The following is a 25209-nucleotide window of genomic DNA, read 5'->3' on the forward strand; positions in this document are numbered from 1 at the left end:
GGGGCCCCAAACTCGCTGGAAAACTTGCTGGAACCGGTAACAACCACTCAGAGTTTAACAGCTTAATGTCACTTGTATTTCTAAACAAAGTGTAAGCCCAGTCTCCTCACCTACAGTTGAAGTCGGAAGTTCACATACACTTAGGTTGGAATCATTAAAACTCATTTTCAAATCAAATCAAATTTTATTTGTCACATACACATGGTTAGCAGATGTTAATGCGAGTGTAGCGAAATGCTTGTGCTTCTAGTTCCAACAATGCAGTAATAACCAACAAGTAATCTAACTAACAATTCCTAAACTACAGTCTTATACACAGTGTAAGGGGATAAAGAATATGTACATAAGGATATATGAATGAGTGATGGTACAGAGCAGCATAGGCAAGATACAGTAGATGGTATCGAGTACAGTATATACATATGAGATGAGTATGTAAACAAAGTGGCATAGTTAAAGTGGCTAGTGATACATGTATTACATAAGGATGCAGTCGATGATATAGAGTACAGTATATACGTATGCATATGAGATGAATAATGTAGGGTAAGTAACATTATATAATGTAGCATTGTTTAAAGTGGCTAGTGATATATTTACATCATTTCCCATCAATTCCCATTATTAAAGTGGCTGGAGTTGAGTCAGTGTCAGTGTGTTGGCAGCAGCCACTCAATGTTAGTGGTGGCTGTTTAACAGTCTGATGGCCTTGAGATAGAAGCTGTTTTTCAGTCTCTCGGTCCCAGCTTTGATGCACCTGTACTGACCTCGCCTTCTGGATGATAGCGGGGTGAACAGGCAGTGGCTCGGGTGGTTAATGTCCTTGATGATCTTTATGGCCTTCCTGTAACATCGGGTGGTGTAGGTGTCCTGGAGGGCAGGTAGTTTGCCCCCGGTGATGCGTTGTGCAGACCTCACTACCCTCTGGAGAGCCTTACGGTTGAGGGCGGAGCAGTTGCCGTACCAGGCGGTGATACAGCCCGCCAGGATGCTCTCGATTGTGCATCTGTAGAAGTTTGTGAGTGTTTTTGGTGACAAGCCGAATTTCTTCAGCCTCCTGAGGTTGAAGAGGCGCTGCTGCGCCTTCTTCACGATGCTGTCTGTGTGAGTGGACCAATTCAGTTCGTCTGTGATGTGTATGCCGAGAAACTTAAAACTTGCTACTCTCTCCACTACTGTTCCATCGATGTGGATAGGGGGGTGTTCCCTGAAGTCCACAATCATCTCCTTAGTTTTGTTGACGTTGAGTGCGAGGTTATTTTCCTGACACCACACTCCGAGGGCCCTCACCTCCTCCCTGTAGGCCGTCTCGTCGTTGTTGGTAATCAAGCCTACCACTGTTGTGTCGTCCGCAAACTTGATGATTGAGTTGGAGGCGTGCGTGGCCACGCAGTCGTGGGTGAACAGGGAGTACAGGAGAGGGCTCAGAACGCACCCTTGTGGGGCCCCAGTGTTGAGGATCAGCGGGGAGGAGATGTTGTTACCTACCCTCACCACCTGGGGGCGGCCCGTCTGGAAGTCCAGTACCCAGTTGCACAGGGCGGGGTCGAGACCCAGGGTCTCGAGCTTGATGACGAGCTTGGAGGGTACTATGGTGTTGAATGCCGAGCTGTAGTCGATGAACAGCATTCTCACATAGGTATTCCTCTTGTCCAGATGGGTTAGGGCAGTGTGCAGTGTGGTTGAGATTGCATCGTCTGTGGACCTATTTGGGCAGTAAGCAAATTTGAGTGGGTCTAGGGTGTCAGGTAGGGTGGAGGTGATATGGTCCTTGACTAGTCTCTCAAAGCACTTCATGATGACGGAAGTGAGTGCTACAGGCGGTAGTCGTTTAGCTCAGTTACCTTAGCCTTCTTGGGAACAGGAACAATGGTGGCCCTCTTGAAGCATGTGGGAACAGCAGACTGGTATAGGGATTGATTGAATATGTCCATAAACACACCAGCCAGCTGGTCTGCGCATGCTCTGAGGGCGCGGCTGGGGATGCCGTCTGGGCCTGCAGCCTTGCGAGGGTTAACACGTTTAAATGTTTTACTCACCTCGGCTGCAGTGAAGGAGAGACCGCATGTTTCCGTTGCAGGCCGTGTCAGTGGCACTGTATTGTCCTCAAAGCGGGCAAAAAGTTATTTAGTCTGCCTGGGAGCAAGACATCCTGGTCCGTGACTGGGCTGGATTTCTTCCTGTAGTCCGTGATTGACTGTAGACCCTGCCACATGCCTCTTGTGTCTGAGCCGTTGAATTGAGATTCTACTTTGTCTATGTACTGACGCTTAGCTTGTTTGATAGCCTTACGGAGGGAATAGCTGCACTGTTTGTATTCAGTCATGTTACCAGACACCTTGCCCTGATTAAAAGCAGTGGTTCGCGCTTTCAGTTTCACGCGAATGCTGCCATCAATCCACGGTTTCTGGTTAGGGAATGTTTTAATCGTTGCTATGGGAACGACATCTTCAACGCATGTTCTAATGAACTCGCACACCGAATCAGCGTATTCGTCAATGTTGTATTCTGACGCAATACAAAACATGTCCCAGTCCACGTGATGGAAGCAGTCTTGGAGTGTGGAGTCAGCTTGGTCGGACCAGCGTTGGACAGACCTCAGCGTGGGAGCTTCTTGTTTTAGTTTTTGTCTGTAGGCAGGTATCAGCAAAATGGGCCTTATATGCGTCGCGGAAGTTAGAGTAACAGTGATCCAAGGTTTTTCCACCCCTGGTTGCGCAATCGATATGCTGATAAAATTTGGGGAGTCTTGTTTTCAGATTAGCCTTGTTAAAATCCCCAGCAACAATGAATGCAGCCTCCGGATAAATGGTTTCCAGTTTGCAAAGAGTTAAATAAAGTTCGTTCAGAGCCATCGATGTGTCTGCTTGGGGGGGATATATACGGCTGTGATTATAATCGAAGAGAATTCTCTTGGTAGATAATGCGGTCTACATTTGATTGTGAGGAATTCTAAATCAAGTGAACAGAAGGATTTGAGTTCCTGTATGTTTCTTTCATCGCACCATGCCTCGTTAGCCATGCCTCGTTAGGCATACGCCCCCACCCCTCTTCTTACCAGAAAGGTGTTTGTTTCTGTCGGCGTGATGCGTGGAGAAACCCGTTGGCTGCACCGCTTCGGATAGCGTCTCTCCAGTGAGCCATGTTTACGTGAAGCACAGAACGTTACAGTCTCTGATGTCCCTCTGGAATGCTACCCTTGCTCGGATTTCATCAACCTTGTTGTCAAGAGACTGGACATTGGCAAGAAGAATGCTAGGAAGTGGGGCACGATGTGCCCGTCTCCGTAGTCTGACCAGAAGACCGCCTCGTTTCCCTCTTTTTCGGAGTCGTTTTTTTGGGTCGCTGCATGCGATCCATTCCGTTGTCCTGTGTGTAAGGCAGAACACAGGATCCGCGTCGCGAAAAACATATTCTTTGTCGTACTGATGGTGAGTTGACGCTGATCTTATATACAGTAGTTCTTCTCGACTGTATGTAATGAAACCTAAGATGACCTGGGGTACTAATGTAAGAAATAACACGTAAAAAAACAAAAAACTGCATAGTTTCCTAGGAACGTGAAGCGAGGCGGCCATCTCTGTCGGCGCCGGAAGTATATTTTTCAACCAATACACAAATTTCTTGTAAACAAACTAGTTTTGGCAAGTTGGTTAGATCATCTACTTTGTGCATGACACAAGTCATTTTTCCAAAAATTGTTTACAGACATATTATTTCACTTATAATTCACTGTATCACAATTCCAGTGGGTCAAACGTTTACATACACTAAGTTGACTGTGCCTTTAAACAGATTGGAAAATTACAGAAAATGATGTCATGGCTTCAGAAGCTTCTGATAGGCTAATTGACATCATTTGTGTCAATTGGAGGTGTACTTGTGGATGTATTTCAAGGCCTACCTTCAAACTCAGTGCCTCTTTGCTTGACATTATGGGAAAATCAAGATAAATCAGCCAAAACCTCAGAAAAATAATTGTAGACCTCCACAAGTCTGGTTCATCCTTGGGAGCAATTTCCAAACACCTGAAGGTACCATGTTTATCTGTACAAACAATAGTGCGCAAGTAGAAACACCATGGGACCACACAGCCGTCATACTGCTCAGGAAGGAGACGCATTCGGTCTACTAGAGATGAACATACTTTGGTGCGAAAAGTGCAAATCAATCCCAGAACAACAGCAAAGGACCTTGTGAAGATGCTGGAGGAAACAGGTACAAAAGTATCTATATCCACAGTAAAACGAGTCCTATATCGACTGCAAGGAAGAAGCCACTGCTTTAAAACCGCCAAAAAAGTCAGACTACAGTCTACAACTGCACATGGGAACAAAGATCGTACTTTTTTGGAGAAATGTCCTCTGGTAAAACAAAAATAGAACTGTTTGGCCATAATGACCATCGTTATGTTTGGAGGAAAAGAGGGACGCTTGCAAGCCGAAAAACACCATCCCAACCATGAAGCACGGGGGTGGCAGCATCATGTTGTGGGGATGCTTTGCTGTAGGAGGGACTGGTGCACTTCACAAAATAGATGGCTTCATGAGGAAGGACAATTATGTGGATATATTAAAATAACATCTCAAGACATCATTCAGGAAGTTAAAGCTTGGTCGCAAACGGGTCTTCCAAATTGACAATGACCTCAAGCATACTTCCAAAGTTGTGGCAAAATAGCTTAAGGACAACAAAGTCAAGGTACTGGAGTGGCCATCACAAAGCCCTGACCTCAATCCCACAGAACATTTGTGGGCAGAACTGAAAAGGCGAGCAAGGAGGCCTACAAACCTGACTCAGTTACACCAGCTCTGTCAGGAGGAATGGGTCAAAATTCACCCAACTTATTGTGGGAAGCTTGTGGAAGGCTACCTGAAACATTTGACCCAAGTTAAACAATATAAAAGGCAATGTGACCCACTGGGAATGTGATGAAAGTAAATACAAGCTGAAATAAATAGTTTTCTCTCCCATTATTCTGACATTTCACATTCTTAAAATAAAGTGGTGATCCTAACTTACCTAAAACAGGGAATTTTTATCAGGATTAAATGTCAGGAATTGTGAAAAACTGAGTATATTTGGCTAAGGCGTATGTAAACTTCAGACTTCAACAGTATTTATTACTCCACTCTTCCTTATCCAAGCTCTCCTCTAGCTCACTCTCATCTTGCCACTCTCTTTTCACTAACCCATTTGTCTCAACTATATCTCCCATATTTCCTCACTATTCTCTCCTCCCTCCATTTTCCCCCTCCCTCTTCTTTGCAGTGTACAGCTCAAGTGGTCCCACTGTACTTACCACACTCAGGTTGACTGGGGTGAAGGGCTTTGGCACCGGCAGGCTGTACAGTGAGTTCAGCATGTCATTCAGCTCATTCTCCTTAGAACACACCATAAATCACACTCAATAAGAATAATACAAATTATACAAATGTAAAACCATGTGTCACACACACCCACCCACCCAGTACCAATCAAAAGGTTGGACACACCTACTCATTCAAGGCTTTTTCTTTATGTTTACTATTTTTTACATTGTAAAATAATAGTGAGAACATCAAAATTATGAAATAACACATATGGAATCATGTAGTTACCAAGAAAGTTCTAAACAAATCCAAATATATTTTATATTTGAGATTCTTTAAAGTAGCCACCCTTTGCACAGTATTGGCATTCTCTAAACCAGCTTCACGAGGTAGTCACCTGGAATACATTGTTCATTTGTGGAATTTGCATTTGAGCCAATCAGTTGTGTTATGACAAGGTAGGGGTGGGGTGGTATACAGAAGATAGCCCTATTTGGTAAAAAACCAAGTCCATATTATGGTAAGAACAGCTCAAATAAGAAAAAGAGAAACGGCAGTCCATCATTATATTAAGACATGAAGGTCAGTCAACGCGGAAGATTTCGACAACTATTAAAGTTTCTTAAAGTGCAGTCGCAAAAACCATAAAGCGCTACGAAAGGAAGACCCAAAGTTACCTCTGCTGCAGAGGATAAGTTCATTAGCGCTACCAGCCTCAGAAATTGCAGCCAAAATAAATGTTTCACAAAGTTCAAGTAACAGACACATTTTAAATCAAATCAAAGTTTGTCACGTGTGCAGAATACAACAGATGTAGACCTTACAGTGAAATGCTTACTTACAGGCTCTAACCAATTGTGCAAAAAAGGTATTAGGTGAACAATAGGTAAGTAAAGAAATAAAACAACAGTAAAAAGACAGGCTATATACAGTAGCGAGGCTATAAAAGTAGCAGACACCGATTGATTAGTCAGGCTGATTGAGGTAGTATGTACATGTAGATCTGGTTAAAGTGACTAGGCATATATGAAAAAATGAGTTAACATCAACTTTTCGGAGGAGACTGCGTAAATCAGGCCTTCATGGTCGAATTCAAAGAAACCACTACTAAAGGACACCAATAAGAAGAAGTGACTTCCTTGGGCCAAGAAACACGAGCAATGGATATTAGACTGGTGGAATTCTGTCCTTTGGTCTGATGAGTCCAAATTTCAGATTTTTGCTTCCAACCACCATGTCGTTGTGAGACTCAGAGTAGGTGAATGGATGATCTCTGTATGTGTGGTTCCCACCGTGCCTTGCTGTTGACACTGTCGTGATTTATTAAAAATCAAGGCACACTTAACCAGCAAGGCTATCACAGCATTCTGCAGCGATACGCCATCCCACCTGGTTTGCGCTTAGTGGGACTATCGTTTTTTTTTTCAACAGACCAATGACTCAAAACAAACCTCCAGGCTGTGTAAGGGCTTTTTGACCAAGAGTTAGAGTGATGGAGTGCTGCATCAGATGACCTGGCCTCCACAATCACACAACCTCAACCCAACTGAGATAGTTTGGGATGAGTTGGACCACAGAGTGGAGGAAAAACAGCCAACAAGTGCTCAGCATATGTGGGAACTCCTTCAAGACTGTTAGAAAAGCATTCATCATGAAGCTGATTGAGAGAATGCCAAGAGTGTGCAGAACTGTCATCAAGGCAATGGGTGGTTCCCTTGAAGAATCTAAAAATCTAAAAGATTTGTTTAACACTTTCTTGGTTACTACATGAGTTATATGTATTATTTCATAGTTTTGATGTCTTCACTATTATTCTACAATGTAGAAATAATACAAATAAAGAAAAACACTGGAATGAGTAGGTGTGTCCAAACTTTTGACTGGCACTGTAAATAACTTAACAACAAAACCAAAACACACATATACACAAAAATGTAATCTGATATTGTATGTCAACCCATGAGCGATTTGAAAAGGCGCTGACGGTGTGGCTGGCAAGTAGCTGGGAACAGGGCACTGGAAGCTGAGTGTGTTCCTCCAAGGGGCTCGAAACATCCGTCTGACACACAGCGTTTAACGAGCGGCAAGGAGGAGGTTAAGAAAAAGAGGCAGAGCGATGTGTCAGGCCACAGCAGAGGACAGTTACACAGTGCTGATTTAGGACCTACTGTATCAAGAGCTGGTGTTCTGATGTGTAGTTACCCAGAAGTCTGTGCTCCATAGAGAGATCAGGCTGGCCACTAAACAGGCACCGTCATCACACATCTTTACCTGGATGAACTCTCTGAATTATTTGTCTAGTTACTGTTAAAATGATAAAGAGCACAGTATAATTGGAATAGAGGTTGCTAAGACATAATTACGTAGTCACTAAGACCGGTTACTAAGACAAAGAAAAAAGGTTCTTATTTATGAAAAATATTTTGGCTTCAGAGAATTTCTGTCTCTTCTGAAAGACAGTTTTTGACGGTGGAGCTTTAACATGAGTGTGTATGCCTGCGCGTGACTATGTGTGTGCGTGTGTGTGTGTGGGAGAGAGTGAGAGAGAGTGTGTGTGATAGACAGTGAGAGAGTGTGAGATTGAACAGCCTCCTGTCACGAGAGGCTGAATGCTCACACGCATGGTCAGTAACCGGGCTGAGCCTGAGGAAACACTTAATTTACCCCTGGCCCTAAACCCTCATCGCTACGGTCTCCCCTCATCTGTCAACATCCCTCCATCGCCTTGCAACAGCAGGGTAAATATAAACCAAATCATGCACACCAACACTGCAGTCACCCAACATTTACACACACATATCTCATCTATCTCTTAACGAATCCCTCCCCTCTTTCACTCTCTATCTCTCTCTGCTTCAGAGCAGAGATAAAGATGAACATAGAAATGTTCACACAAACAAAGAACTTATTATTTTACAGAAAATAGCATTTACATTTGTCCTCTACTTTTGTTTTGACTGAAAATGACATCTGTCAAAGAAATCCATCCATAAATTAATTTACAGTACTATACTTTAGTTCAAATGAAATACAGTACTGTGTCTGTGACATATAAAGAAATTGACATTTTAGAAGGAATATAGAAGAGATTATTGTGTATATTTGAATATATAAAATATATTACAGAGTAATATATATATATATATATATATATATATATATATATATATATATATATATATATATATATATACACATATATACACACACACACACACAAACACACACACACATACATACAAATACATTATACAATAAATATATATGCATAAAAAATACATTCAAGATGCTAAAAGCAGGAGAGCAGGCTAATGACTGCCTGTGCTCTGATTGGTTGAAGTGTTGCGTGACATGTACTGTTTCCTGTACCACCTGAACCTGCGCCTGTGTGATTGTGTGTGCGAGAGTATGGGCGTGTGTGTGTGTGTGTGTGTGTGTGTGTGTGTGTGTGTGTGTGTGTGTGTGTGTGTGTGTGTGTGTGTGTGTGTGTGTGTGTGTGTGTGTGTGTGTGTGTGTGTGTGTGTGTGTGTGTGTGTGTGTGTGTATGTTGGGGAGGCTCTGTCCCCTTCACCCCTCTCTCAGCATAGTAGCTTTGAGGAAGCAAAGCTACATGACAGCACACTGATGGCACTCCTTAGTCCCAGCTCCCAACCGCTCCCTTCCTCTCTGTCTCCCTCTCCCCCTGTTCGCTCTCCCTCCTTTCTCGCGCTCTGGTATAAACACTGCCTCATCAATTCCACTTTACGCTAGCTGCACATTTTTCCCCATTTCTTTTATACATTCCCTGAACTTCTTTCCCTCTGTTACTGAAATAGTTTGGCAAAGTGTGTGTGTGTGTGTGTGTATTCCTAAACTGTTTGTTGTTTTCCAGTAAATCATCAGGAGTTGACTTCTAGCTCTAAATCAGCGTTTGGTCTGTGAAATGTCAACATCGCTGCCTCAAAAAACTCAGAGCCAAGCCAAGCCCGACTCTCTCTCCCCCAGCTCAGCCCCATTTACAAACAAACAGAACACTGCTAACAACTTACAACAACATGGCTCTCACAACCAGCTACTGTACATACAACCTTAAACTGCTACTGTGTGCAAAACAAGATCATGCCCAACAGAAGCTGATGAAAAGTAGCGTACTAGTCTATTGTTGGTTGGTGACTTCTGCCACATGCCACATCTTGTACCTCAATATCAGGTTTGCTAACCCTGAGTCTTATGAAATGTCCTAAAGGAGGTACTGTACAGAGATATGAAGGCCGTATCACCTGGTTTTTGGTTAGGTAATCTGCTAGTGTGTTCAGGAACTTGTAGTAGATCTCAAACCAGGGGAGATAACTGCAAGAGAGAAAGAACACAAAATGCACATTTACAATCAATCCATAATTCAAATTAATATTCAACTATTTTGCTATATTTCACAATAAAAACACAAATATTTAAATTCAATTGTTGTTGGGTTTTCTTACAGACAAAGTAGGCTATGGACACAGCCATGTATAGCCCGCCTACTATGGTTAAAAATAGATATATAGGTCTACAAAATAATGTAAATACGGTCTAATACTATGTCATTTAGACATTATTCGTATTTTGGGCTATTTGCAGGGTAGGTAGAGAGGCAGGCTTTAGTCTAAAGGCGGTGGGTTGGGGAGGTAAAGACGGGAGGTAGAGACTGGCTTTAGTTTCTTCAACCCAACATGACTGGGCCAACGAAAGCTGTGGTAGAGGAGGACGAGGAGGGATGCCATGGTTTACAAGCATACTGATCCCAGATGCACAGTCCAGGCTCAGCCCAAGCCAACACACAGATGCACAGAAAGAAAAGCACTACCCACTGCCCCTTTTCACTTTTTTTCCCTCTCTTTTCCCTCTCCCCACCCCTTATTTACATTTTAAAATAGACATTCCTTCTGGTTTTTCCTTATCAAATGAATGTTAAATAAATAAATAAAAATGAACAAACTAAAAAAAAAAAAAATTATACTGTAGTGTTTGTGTTATAGCTAATCGCAAAATACACCCACCAGAAGCCAAATGCATCTGCAACATGGCTTTCTTTATACGGTTGACATATTCTTGGCGGAGTTAGTTGACTTCCTTTTGAGGTGGAATATGGCCAACATTTTGTTTTGGCTTGAAGGTTGCTCAGAAGAGAGAGCTCAGTGCATGTATAATGTTATGCAATCAAATAATACAAATGTGGTGAGGTATCGAAGTGAGGCATTGCATAATGACGTTGGATTATGTCTCGTTTATCATTCATCACTTCAAAAAAAGATGCTTTATTAACTTTCATTCACTGAATGAAAGTGAAATATAAGAACAAAGAAATGAATGACTATTGTCAAAATGAAACTTACACTAATGCATGCTGCATTAACAAAAGTCACTTGTTAAATTGAAATGGCTACCTGGCTGAAATGGCTAACAAAAATTCACTGCACAAAAAAATCACAATGAAACTTTAATGAAAATGTGTATGTGAGTGAGAGACTTTTATTAGCCAGGGAAGTCCTGTAGAGGGAGACAGGGGGATACTGGGTAGTTCTCAGGGCATGGGTCACTGGCTGCTCTGCAGACTGGAATTAACGCACAACAAGAAAAAACAATAAAGTCAACCTAATGCAAATGTTCATATCACTAAATCTGCAAGGGGGCCAATGACACGGCGGTTCCCAGGCAAGTGCAGCCAAGCACACCAATCAGAGGGCCTGAGTGACCATTAACCTGAAACAATCAGCTCCTTAACATGTCAATATTCTGACGTCCGCATGAAGAGCTCACCGTAATCAGGTCACACTCTGCAAACCCAAAATCTAACATGCCAGTGTGAACTATAAAATTCACATGCTGCCTGGACATTAAAAATACAAATATGCCATGCTTTCAAACAAATAGGCAGTGGATATTTCTATGGGCTCGAGGCAGGGATGGGCAAAACAATTACAATGACTAAATATCCTAAAGATCAATGTATCAAAATAAACTAGAAAATACTTGAAATGTTTTAAATTCGAATACATGTATTTTGTATTTTAAAATACAGAAATACATTAGCAAGTCGCTGGCCCAAAGAGCAACAACATTCTCAGTAAAGGTTACAGAAACCTTTTACTTGCTATGACTGTGATTATGTTGTTCTTTATCTTCCTTAGTTGAATTCACCGACTGTAAGTAACTCTGGACAAGAGTGTCTGCTAAATGACCAAAAATGAACTGCAAAGCACACTGGTTATTGTTATTGGCCTTGTTTCAAAGTCATGTCTAGATGGGATACAGCTTAACCTAATTCTCCTAACCTGCTAGGCTAATTATCTTAACCTGCTGCGTAAGTTCTCCGAAACCTGTTTATGAAAAGTCTATTTTGACAAAAGCTGTATCCCTTCTAGACAAAACCTTGTTTCGGGGCGGAGATCATTAGAATAACACTCAGCATGCTCCATTTTTGTAAACACGTTTATATTTAGTTCATTTAGCAGTGCCACCAGACTTCTGATACCAATGAAAGTGGAGAAACAAAATGGTGAACCACTATAAAAAAATGTTTTATAGAAAAGTATTTTGGTAGATCAGCTCAGTGTAATCCAAATAACAAAATACTTGATAAATAAGTCATTCAGATGCATATAACAGAAACACTGCCCATCTCATTGTAGATGTGTTGAAGTTTATTTTCAACATTAAAAGAGGGGAAAAAAAATCAATACAACCAAATTAATCCATACAACCAAATTAACATTTTCAAAAAATTCTGAACAGGTCATTGAAACAAAGACCAGTCATTATTAGTCTCATCAGGTCCTTTGTTTACAAAGCCAGACTCCTGGACACTAATCCTTCACATACCTCTCTCCTCTCTCTCTGTCCAGTCAGCCAGGCCTCACACACCGATTGGTGCATGTTTTTGTAGAAAACAGATTATTATTTCTGAGCTATTTCCTGTGGTACAGTATGTGTTTCTTTTTTTCTTAAATGAAGCGATTTAAGAAATCATAGCTCCTCTCCTCAGTTAGCAGCTTAGGTCTGTTTGTGCTTCCTAAATCCCCAGATAGAGAGACATCCATCAATGTGTGTGGAGGCCCGGCTATCTCTCCAGCTGTTTTAAAACACACACATCACTCAAAGTACTGGATACTCCGAGTAAACCAGTTAAGTCTATGGCCAACTCACAACCCCTCCAACTGTATCTCCTACCACAACACAACCCCTCAGACTGTATCTCCTACCACAACACAACCCCTCAGACTGTATCTCCTACCACAACACAACCCCTCAGACTGTATCTCCTACCACAACACAACCCCTCAGACTGTATCTCCTACCACAACACAACCCCACAGACTGTATCTCCTACCACAACACAACCCCTCAGACTGTATCTCCTACCACAACACAACCCCTCCGACTGTATCTCCAACCACAACACAACCCCTCCGACTGCATCTCCAACCACAACACAACCCCTCCGACTGCATCTCCAACCACAACACAACCCCTCCCGACTGCATCTCCAACCACAACACAACCCCTCCCGACTGCATCTCCTACCACAACACAACCCCTAAGACTGTATCTCCTACCACAACACAACCCAACCCCTCAGACTGTATCTCCTACCACAACACAACCCAACCCCTCAGACTGTATCTCCTACCACAACACAACCCCTCAGACTGTATCTCCTACCACAACACAACCCCTCAGACTGTATCTCCTACCACAACACAACCCCTCAGACTGTATCTCCAACCACAACACAACACAACCCCTCCGACTGCATCTCCAACCACAACACAACCCCTCCGACTGTATCCCCTACAGCAGGGTTTCCAAAACTCTGTTTTTATTCCATAGCACTACACAGCTGATTCAAATAACCAACTCATCATCAAGCTTAGATTATTTGAATCAGCTGTGTAGTGCTAGGGCAAAAAACAAAACGTGCACCCCATGTACTAGTCTAGCTAACTACAGGAACTACACACTACGTTTTGACTAAAATAAAATATGGGTAAAGAACGCCTGAATTTCCTTTCTTTTTCGGCATAAGACCTTATCATTTCAAACATTCTGTCAAAATCTGACACTGTTCTGGCAATTTAAGATTTAGATATACTTTTTCACAAAGTATACTGAATAAAAATATAAAACGCAACATGCAACAATTTCAAATATATACAGTTTATATAAGGAAATGAGTCAATTGAAATAAATAAATTAGGCCCTAATCTATGGATTCCACATGACTGGGAATAGAAATGCATCTGTTGGTCACAGAAACCTTTAAAAAAGTTTTTATTTTATTTTACCTTTATTTTACTAGGCAAGTCAGTTAAGAACAAATTCTTATTTCCAATGACGGCCTAGGAACAGTGGGTTAACTGCCTGTTCAGGGGCAGAAGACAGATTTGTACCTTGTCAGCTCGGGGATTCGAACTTGCAACTTTTCGGTTACTAGTCCAACGCTCTAACCACTAGGCGTGGATAAGTCCATATCTGGTGTGACCACCATTTGCACCATGCAGTGTGACACATCTCCTTTGCATATAGTTGATCAGGCTGTTGATTGTGGCCTGTGGAATGTTGTCCCACTCCTCTTCAATGGTTGTGCAAAGTTGCTGGATATTGCCGGGAACAGCAACATCCTGTCGTCCACGTCGATCCAGAGCATTACAAACATGCTCAATGGGTTTGTGGCATTTCCGGTGAGTATGCAGGCCATGGAAGAACTTGGACATTTTCAGCTTCCAGGAATTGTGTACAGATCCTTGGAACATGGGGCCGTGCATTAATCATGCTGAAACATGAGGTGATGGAGACGGATGAATGGCACAACAATGGGCCTTAAGATCTCATCACGGTATCTATGTGCATTCAAATTGCTATTAATAAAATGCAATTGTGTTTGTTGTCCGTAACTTATGCCTGCCCATACCATAACCCCACCGCCACCATGGGGCACTCTGTTCACAACATTGACATCAGCAAAACGCTCGCCCACCAAACACATGGTCTTCACACGACACCATACACATGGTCTGTGGTTGTGAGGCCGGTTGGACATACTGCCAAATTCTCTAAAACAACGTTGGAGGGGGCTTATGGCAGATAAATAAACTTTCAATTCTCTGACAACAGCTCTGGTGGACATTCCTGCAGTCAGCATGCCAATTGTGCACTCCCTCAAAACTTGAGACATCTGTGGCATTGTGTTGTGTGACAAAACTGCACATTTTAGAGTGGCCTTTTTTTGTCCCAAGCACCTGTGTAATGATCATGCTGTTTAATCAGTGTCTTGATATGCCACACCTGTCATGTGGATGGATTATCTTTGCAAAGGAGAAATGCTCACTAACTGGGACGTAAACAAATTTACATGTTAAGTTTATATTTTTGATGAGTGTAGTTTGGATGACATTAACTAAGTTTATATTTTTGTTGAGTATAGTTTGGATGATGTTAACTACTTTTTCAAAGTAACTTTAGTTAAGTAAACTATATGTTTAAGGGTAGCTTTATTGTAGTTTAACTTCTTCCAGTGTGAAGTAATTGGTAACTTGGTAAACTATAATTTTCATAGTAGCTTCCCCAACACGGATCCCCTACCACAAAACAACCTGACTGTATCCTCTACACACAAAACAACCCCACAGACTATATCCCCTAGCACAACCCCGTCGACTGTATTTCCTGACGACTAATCCTGAATTTAATTTAGTTGCTTGATCAAATACCTCCATGCATCAATCTGAACCTGCTAATCCTATAAATTTTGTGTGCGCTGACATGAAAATAAAGTGATTCATGTTTCGTGTAGGCTGGCACTGGACCAACCCATAGTTTTCTGGGAGCAATCAGAATGGTTTGAATGTGTTCGCATTCAAGAAGTTGTTGGGGAGGAAGCAAATCCAGACTCATCGTGGAGAAGAAATGTTAGTGGGCGAGACGCTTGGCCGAAGCGAAGTGGATGGGTAGCCAGGCAACAGACTGTATCCCCTACCACAACACAAGCCCTCAGAGACTCTCCCATCTACACATAGATGGGCAGAACAGAAGATATAGGCAAGATGTGGTCAAATCCTTTTCGTTATGTCTTAATTCTTAAGACTTATATTCTCTAAAAGCTCAAATAAATTAACTGGTGTTTTTGTAACGACGCAAATTATGTAATTACCCATAAAAACAAATAGAAGAGAGAGAAGAGAGTTTTTTTTCCTGGTGTAGGGATATTACCAGAATAAACCAACTGCAATATCTCAATCCAAATAAGTATCTACATATCTTTGCGCAGGTTTGGTGCTTCATGTGATAAATAAACTACACCTGTTGGATGTTAAGCGCGGTTATTCATATTCCCTGGACGGGTCTTAAATCTCCCTTCACACCCACGGCCCTTAGTGAAAGTCAACTTGCACCTTGTAGCCAGCTCACTGGAAGATTTGATTACACCTTTACTTTCCCGGGTCAGAGGTTAAGTACAGGGAAGGAAATGTCCTCCGGCGTCTCGCTAAGTGACCACAAACTGGAGCGCCGACGTCCCTAAAAGGGAACCCAGGTCTCACCCGCCAAATAAAATCAAGGAAAACACCTTTTTTCATCTGAGACCCCTCTGATGATTTGTCCCTAAATATGAAAGAATGACCAAAAGAAAAAATAGGAGAGGAGGAGGAAGAAGAGGATGGAGGGGAAGGAAGGAAGGAAGAAAGAGTAAAATCGAAACATTCTGCCTCTTTGAAGAGGTTTTGGCCTGAAGGTAGCGTGGCCCTTTCAGCCTGGGCTTTAGCCGCAGCACAACAAAGGCCTGGCCACATAGAACTGTCCTACTCATTAAGCCACTTCCTTGTGTTAGCATAGGTGACAATTCTATACTCGGAGCACCTCAACAATCACAGGGACGCAAACTGTTTTACTTACCTTAGTTTTATATCCGGGGAACAGACACATTAAATTAAAACGTAGCTAGCTAGAAGCCTCCTTTATCGAAAGTGCCTTCAGAAAGTATTCATACTTTCTTGACTTTTACCACATTTTGTTGCGTTACAATGTGGGATTAAAATAGATTGAATTGTAAAAAGACAATTCTCAACAATCTACTCAAAATACCCCTATAATGAAATAGCAAAAACAGGTTTGTAGAAAGTTTTGAAAATGTATTGCAAACAAAAAAGTTAAATATGACATTTACATAACTATTCAGACCCTTTACTCAGTACTTTGATGAAGCACCTTTGGCAGTGATTACAACCTTGAATCTTCTTGGGTATGACGCGCATGCTTGGCACACCTGTATTTGGGGAGTGTCTCCCATTCTTCTCTGCAGATCCTCTCAAGATCTCAGGTTGGATGGGGAGCATTGCTGCACAGCTATTTTCAGGTCTCTCCAGAGATGTTCGATCGGGTTCAAGTTCGGGCTCTGGCTGGGCCACTCAAGGACATTTAGAGACTTGTTCCGAAGCCACTCCGAGTTGTCTTGGCTGTGTGCTTAGGGTTGTTGTCCTGTTGGAAGGTGAACCTTCGCCCCAGTCTGAGGTCCTGAGCGCTCTGGAGCAGGTTTTCATCAAGGATCTCTCTGTACTTTGCTCCGTTCATCTTTCCCTCGATCCTGACCAGTATCCCAGTCCCTGTAACTGAAAAACATCCCCACAGCATGATGCTGCCACCACCATGCTTTGCCGAAGGCATGGTGACAGGTTTCATCAGACCAGAGAATCTTGTTTCTCATGGTCTGAGAGTCTTTAGATGTCTTTTGGCAAACTCCAATTGGGATGTCATGTGCCTTTTACTGAGGAGTGGATTCCATCTGGCCACCCTACCATAAAGGCCGGATTGGTGGAGTGCTGCAGAGATGGTTGTCCTTCTGGAAGGTTCTCCCATCTCAACAAAGTAACTCTGCGGCTCTGTCAGAGTGACCATCACATTCTTGGTCACCTCCCCAACCAAGGCCCTTCTCCCCCGATTTCAGTTTGGCCGGGTGATTCAGCTCTAGGAAGAGTATTGGTGGCTCAAACTTGTTCCTTTTAAGAATGATGGAGGCCACTGTGTTCTTGGGGACCTACAATTGCTGCAGACATTTTTTGGTACCCTTCCCCAGATCTGCCTCGACACAATCCTGTCTCGAAGCTCTACGGACAATTCCTTTGACCTCAGGGCTTGGTTTTTGATCTGACATGCACTTCCAATTGTGGGACCTTCTATAGACAGGTGTGTGCCTTTCCAAATCATGTCCAATCAATTGGATTTACCACAGGTGGACTCCAATGAAGTTGTAGAAACATCTCAAGGATGATCAATGGCAACAGGATGCACCTGAGCTTAATTTCGAGTCTCGTAGCAAAGGATCTGAATACTTATGTAAATAATTTGTTTCTGTTTTAAATGTTTAATACATTAGCAAAACTTTCTAAACCCCTGTTTTGCTTGTCATTATGGGGTATTGTGTGTAGATTGTTGAGGAAATGTAATGTAATAAATAAGGCTGTAACATAACAAAATGTGGAAAAAAATCAAAGGGTCTGAATACTTTCTGAATGCACTGTATATATACAGTTGAAGTCAGAAGTTTACATGCACCTTAGCCAAATACATTTAATCTCAGTTTTTCACAATATCTGACATTTAATCCAAGTAAAAATTCCCTGTCTTAGATCACCACTTTATTTTAAGAATTTGAAATGTCAGAATAATAGTAGAAAGAATGATTTATTTCAGCTATTATTTCTTTCATCACATTCCCAGTGAGTCAGAAGTTTACATGCACTCAATTAGTATTTGGTAGCATTGCCTTTAAATTGTTTAACTTGGGTCAAACGTTCCGGGTAGCCTTCCACAAGCTTCCCACAACAAGTTGAGTGAATTTTGGCCCATTCCTCCTGAAAGAGCTGGTGTAACTGAGTCAGGTTTGTTGGCCTCCTTGCTTGCACACACTTTTTCAGTTCTGCCCACAAATCTTCCATACGGTTGAGGTCAGGGCTTTGTGATGGCCACGCCAATACCTTGACTTTGTTGTCCTTAAGCTATTCTGCCACAACTTTGGAATGCATTTTCCATTTGGAAGACCCATTTGTGACCATGCTTTAACTTCCTGACTGATGTCTTGAGATGTTGCTTCAATACATCCACATAATTGTCCTCCCTCATGACGCCAGCTATTTTGTGATGTGCACCAGTACCTCCTGCAGCAAAGCATCCCCACAACATGATGCTGCCACCCCTGTGCATCACGGTTCGAATGGTGTTCTTCGGCTTGCAAGCCTCCCCCTTTTCCCTCCAAACATAACGATGGTCATTATGGTCAAACAGTTCTATTTTTGTTTCATCAGACCAGAGGACAATTCTCCAAAAAGTATGATCTTTCTCCCCATGTGCAGTTGGAAACTGTAGTCTGGCTTTCTTATGGCAGTTTTGGAGCAGTGGCTTCTTCCTTGCTGAGCAGCCTTTCAGGTTATGTTGCCATAGGACTCGTTTTACTGTGGATATAGATACTTTTGTACCTGTTTCCTCCAGCATCTTCACAAGGTCCTTTGCTGTTGTTCTGTGATTGATTTGCACTTTTCGCACCAAAGTACGTTCATCTCTAGGAGACAGAACGTGTCTCCTTCCTGAGCGGCATGACGGCTGTGTGGTCCCATGGTGTTTATACTTACGTACTATTCTTTGTACAGATGAACCTGGTACCTTCAGGCGTTTGGAAATTGCTCCCAAGGATGAAACAGACCCGTGGAGGTCTACAATTATTTTTTATCAGGTCTTGGCTGATTTCTTTTGATTTTCCCATGATGTCAGGCAAAGAGGCACTGTGTTTCAAGGTAGGCCCTTAAAAACATCCACAGGTACACCTCCAATTGACCCAAATGATGTCAATTAGCCAATACGAATAAAGCTATGACATAATTTTCTGGAATTTTCCAAGCTGTTTAAAGGCACAGTCAACTCAGTGTATTTAAACCTCTGACCCACTGGAATTGTGATACAGTGAATTATAAGTGAAATAATCTGACTGTAAACAATTGTTGGAAAAATGACTTGTGTCATGCACAAAGTAGATGTCCTAACCGACTTGCCAAAACTATAGTTTGTTAACAAGGAATTTGTGGAGTGGTTGAAAAACAAGTTTGTTTTTTAAATTGTATTTCTCATCCCATTTTCTCCCCAATTTCATGGTATCGAATTGGTAGTAGTTACAGTCTTGTCTCGTCGCTGCAACTCCTGTACGGACTTGGGAGAGGCAAAGGTCGAGAGCCATGCGTCCTCAGAAACACAACCCAACCAAGCCGCACTGCTTCTTGACACAATGCCCATCCAACCCGGAAGCCAGCCGCACCAATGTGTCGGAGGAAACACCGTACACCTGGCGACCGTGTCAGCGTGCACTGCGCCTGACCCGCCACAAAAGTCGCTAGTGAGCAATGAGACAAGGATAGCCCTGCCGGCCAAACCCTCCCTAACCCAGACGACGCTGGGCCAACTGTGCGCCGCCCCATGGGTACCCCAGTCGCGGCCGGCTGCGACAGAGGAAAAACAAGTTTTAATGACTCCAACCTAAGTGTATGTAAACTTCCGACTTCAACTGTGTGTGTGTGTGTGTTTTATATATATATATATATTATCATATATATGTATAAATATAAAACACTAATATACTAATATATCTTGATTCGATAAGTATTCAACACACTAAGTCAATACATGTTAGAATCATCTTTGGCAGTGATGATGGGTAAGTCTCTAATAGCTTTGCACACCTGGATTGTACAATGTTGGCAATTTGTTTTTTATTCTTCAAGCTTTGTTAAGTTGGTTGTTGATCATTGTTGTAAAGCCATGTCCAAGTCTTGCCATAGGCCACTCAGGAACATTCAATGTCATCTTGGTAAGAAACTGCAGCGCATATTTGGACTTGTGTTTTAGGTTATTGTCCTGCTGAAAGGTGAATTTGTCTCCCAGTGTCTGTTGGAAAGAAGACTAACCCAGGTTTTCCTATAGGATGTTGCCTGTACTTAGCTCTATTCCGTTTTTTGTTTGTTTTTTAAACCCCCCTAGTCCTTGCCGTTGACTAGTATAACATGATGTAGCCACCACCATGATTGAAAATATGAAGAGTGGTACTCAGTGATGTGTTTGTTGTGTTGGATTTTCCCAAACCTAACACTTTGTATTCGGGACAAAGTTTGCCACGTTATTTTGCAGTTTTACTTTAACACCTTAATGTAAACAGGATGCATGTTTTGGAATATTTTAATTCTGTGCAGGTTTCTGTCTTTTCACTCTATCAATAAGGTTAGTATTGGGGAGTAACTACAATCTTGTTGATCCATCCTCAGTTGAATTGCTGTGATAGGAGAAAACTTTGTAACTGTTTTGAAGTCACCATTGTCCTCATGGTGAAATCCCCGAAATCTTCCTCTCCAGCAACTCAGGTAGGACACCTGTATCTTTGTAGCGACTGGGTGTATTATTACACCATCCAAAGTGTAATTAATAACTTTACCATCCTCAAAGGGCTATTCAATGTCTGCTTTTTAAGTTGTTGTTTTTTACACATCTACCAATAGGTGCCCTTTCTTTGTGAGGCATTGGAAAACCTTCCGAGTCTTTGTGGTTGAATCTGTGTTTGAAATTCACTGTTCGACTGACCGACCTTACAGATAATTATGTGTGTGGAGTAAAGAGATGAGGTAGCCAATAAAACATCATGTTAAACACTATTATTGCAACTCAAACTGAGTCTTTGCAACTTATTATGTGACTTTTTTAAGTAAATGTTTACTTTGAATACTTGAGGCATTTCAGCTTTTTATTTTTAATTCAGTTGTAAAAATATAGAGAAATATAATTTCACTTTCACATGATGAGGTATTGTGTGTAGGCCAACGACAAAACACATCTCAATTCATACCATTTTTAAGGCAGGCTGTCACATTTAACTTTTTTTTTTTTAAGTCAAGGGGTGTGAATACTTTGTGAAGGCAATGTCTCTGTCTCATTTGATCACTACATACTGTAGATTTAAAAGGATTATTCAATATGATCACAACTTGGATTGCTTATCTAAGAATTCCCAACTTCCTTCCATTTCTGCATTTCTCAAATAAAGCAAACTGGGCAAAAAAAAATATTAATTCCACTTTGTATTACTAATATGTATATATTCTTATATATATATATATATATATATATATATATATAAGAAAACTGAAAAACAAAGGTTAAAAATAAATAAACTTGGAACCAATTCTGCCATCTCTGTCATTGATGCAAACATTCTATTTGTACATATTTCACATTTCTAAACCATGAGGTATCTAAAATATGCATGTCTTTGTAATCACAACTATTTTCACTAACCTTTTTTCGCCACACAGTGGGTCTATTTACGAGGCAAAAAAAGGAGGCAGCAAAAACAAACTGAAGTCTTTAAAACACACTCACAGAATAATTGTTTTCTTTCTATACATTTCTTATTATGAATGAAGCAAGCCATGCAAACTGTTCAGAATGCATAATGAATTTTATACATCATATGTCAAATGAATTAGCATGTGGGACTCAGAGAGGGGGACAGGGGAGTCTCTGCTAATTGGCAGCGAGGCTTCATGCATAATTATGGGCAAAGCGGCTTCCTTTGCCTTGCTTCTGTGCCTGTAGCCGAATAACGAGGAGAGAGACAAAAAAGAAAAAGGAAAACAAAGGGCATGGTGGTGGCTGGCCGGGATGGGCGGGTGTGTGTGGAGGGAGGGGGGGGCGAGGGCGGAGGTGGGGGGCAGCTCATCTCGACAGCAGCTCATCAAGAACAAGATAAACCCTGCGGCTGCCAGTCAATATCCACACAACACACACTACCTCACGACACTTAGGCAATTACTGCATTTAGTTTAGCATATGAGAAATTCGTTTTTTTCGATAATGTTTTTTCATTATTGTTTTTGGACTGTGCAAATTCCCATTAATTCTGTGGTTTGTTCAACTATATTGTTTTAATAATGAAACGTTTGTTATTTAAATTGTTAATATAAAATATAAAAGTTTCTAAGGCCCTATCAAATAATTTTTACTAAAATGTCTTTCTGTGCATTAATAATAAAAGATGACATCACATTTGAGATAAATCCAGGCTGTGTTAAACGATATCTCGAGAGGGAGTTGAAATTACAATTTACTATTAAAATAATTCTTCATAGTTGTCATAGTAAATGATAGGTTTTTCCTAATTGACTCCGGGTTAAATAAATTAACTAAATTAATAATAGATATAAGGACCAAACTAATATGGAATTCAGGAGTTTAGAATTTTTCTGTAACTGGGCATGAAGAAATTGAAGAGGGTAACACTCTGATTCACACTGCTTCCAAAAGAGAACCCCACTCTCTCTACAATCAATTAAGAAATGTAATCTGCATGTGACTGACGTGAGGATATTACAAACAGTTGGTATTTATGAATAAGTAACATGTCAATAATATAGATGTCTTTCCTCATGAAAAATGTAATTGTGACAAAATCCTTTTCAGAAAAAAAAATATGAATGACTAACTGATTGATGCAATCGGTCAATTGATAAAACAGGGCTATTCAACTCTTACCCTATGAGGTCTGGAGCCTGCTGATTTTTTGTTCTACCTGATAATTAATTGCACACACCTGGTGTCCCAGGTCTAAAATCAGTCACAGATTAGAGGGGAACAATGGAAAAAAAAACGCAGTGGAACTGGCTTCGAGGTCCAGAGTTGAGTTTGAGGGTACTAAAGAATAAGCTTCCTTACTTAAATGTACTCGAGATCAAAGTCTACTAAATATGTGTGAGTGTGTCGTACCTGAGCAGACAGATGCAGACACGGCAGCCGGAAGTGAGTCTGCAGAAGCCAAATCTCTGCTTGCTCTCGATGTCCGTCAGCACAAAGGTAAAGTTCTGGCCCACCTGACTCTGGGAAACCCTGGGAAACGCACACACACGTACGGTAGAGAGAGAACACACCATTAACACTCGACCAATTACCTCAAGAAATACAGTATGACCACACAGTCACATATGGAACAGAAATAACAAATCATTACTTCACAAGCACACATGGGAACATTTCAGTCCAGGGAATCATGACAATCAGACCAGTGAAAGTAATGTAATGGTTTCAGTTAAATAGAAAATGAGAAACTCCTTATTACCACATTATCACATCAGAGGAAAGCAAAGACAAACGTATTATAGCATTATAAAGATACAGTATTTTTTTAAATTGGGAAGAGTAACTACTCCCCCAACGCTAAGTCGAAGTCCCTCGATCTCACCTCTAAACTTTTTCGATATGATTCTGGCTACAGTCCCTGCCTGTTGAGTGTGTGTGAGTTGGGCATGTGCGTTTCTTATGAAGTTCCATCACTAGATGGCAGCAGTAAAGCTCGCGTAGAGAACAGCACAGCTCAGGAAATCCCAACCCCCACCCCCTACCTCCTAACTATACAATGGCACTTTTCCAATGTCATTTTCCAGGCTACAAAATAAGAGCAGAATCCTCTACAGAGGGCTGCTTTTCAAATCGGACTGGTACCAAATCTAGAGATATAGTTATTCAATCAAAGATAAACACATGATACAAGCGAGACATACACATATATGCAGACAGACACAAATGCATACAAAAGCACATGCGGGTACACACACACACACACACACACACACACACACACACACACACACACACACACACACACACACACACACACACACACACACACACACACAAAATAGCACACCCACACCGTGGTGGGAGTGAGATCAAATGGCTTGGCATGGGTTGGGCAGGGAGCAGGGAGCAGACTGGCTTGGTGTTTAGGAGACTAAGAGAGGCTTTTGGCTTCAACTACACCACCAGCTGTTAACAACAGACTCCACACGCCATCGCTCCACAGCATACACACACAGCTCTCCTGTTACTAAAACATATTAGTGTGTGTGTGTCCCTGTGTTGGTAGGGTAGAGTACAGGACTATTAACAGGGGAGCAGGGGGAAGGAATCCTATTCCTTACCTCTCCACATCGAAGGGGAAGCAGAACTTGGGTATCGTCTGGAGAAACTCCTGAGAACCAGAATAACACAGCCACTGATTAGACAACACTGGCATAACATAAACAACAAACCAATGACAAAATCAACAGTCACACTTCAGTAACAAGCCAGTATAGAGGTTTAAATAATGCTACTTATACATGTTTAAAAACTATGGATTACTCAATGCATAGTAAGAACGCTACTTATATAATGTTTATTATTCATAAATTAATGTATTTTTGTGTTCATACACAACCCTGTAAGTTTAGCCTAATCAAATATATTTAATCAATAACATTACTTGTTGAACAAAGACTAATTCAAAGTCTGATAGTGAGCTCATTAAAAGCATCTCATTAAATAATTCAATTAGGCTAAATAACCTAAATACAACAGAAACAACTTAATCCCCAGAGCTGATAAGTGTTTCAGTTGAGAGAATCAGGGAAAAGGTTTTCCTTTCTATAGGTCCAGACCCATAGCTTAAATAATTAGCTACGATTACTTACAGTACATCGATTATCACGGGTGAAGGATGTGAAAGAGGGAGGGAGGCATGGAAGGAGTTAGGGAGGGAGGGAGGCAGGGATAGAGGGATGGAGGAGAGAAGAGAGAAAGACCTATAGGTGGTGGCAGATTGCTGTGACAATAGGCTAAGCAGCTCTGGGGGTATGGAACGGGCAGGGGGGGGGGGGGGGGGTAGAGCCTTAAGGGCTTTATCTCCCAACACCTCCCCTGTGGGGGGGGGGGAGTAATTGGGGGACAGGAGTAGAGCAGAGCACCATATGGGTTAGCTGAGCCAGCCACCACTTCTGTCTGACTGAGGTTGGTCCTGGGTCTGTGTGTCTGTCTGGCACAG

The 25209-nt window shown here is 41.7% G+C and overlaps 1 protein-coding gene across 5 annotated transcripts in view; it reads right to left on the reverse strand.

Moving 5' to 3' along the window:
• The window catches only part of LOC135556146 (DENN domain-containing protein 1B-like), a 183880-nt gene that overhangs the window by 71615 nt on the left and 87056 nt on the right, over window positions 1-25209 (reverse strand). For all 5 annotated transcript variants that reach the window (XM_064989094.1, XM_064989093.1, XM_064989095.1 and 2 more), the window contains 4 exons: window positions 24329-24378; window positions 23118-23237; window positions 9572-9641; window positions 5303-5383 (listed from right to left, as the gene is read on the reverse strand). In XM_064989094.1, the coding sequence (XP_064845166.1) occupies window positions 5303-5383; window positions 9572-9641; window positions 23118-23237; window positions 24329-24378 (321 nt within the window). The remainder of the gene's footprint in view (window positions 1-5302; window positions 5384-9571; window positions 9642-23117; window positions 23238-24328; window positions 24379-25209) is intronic.

The sequence above is a fragment of the Oncorhynchus masou genome, chromosome 15 (genome assembly GCF_036934945.1).
Source record: "Oncorhynchus masou masou isolate Uvic2021 chromosome 15, UVic_Omas_1.1, whole genome shotgun sequence".
Lineage (NCBI taxonomy): Eukaryota > Metazoa > Chordata > Actinopteri > Salmoniformes > Salmonidae > Oncorhynchus > Oncorhynchus masou.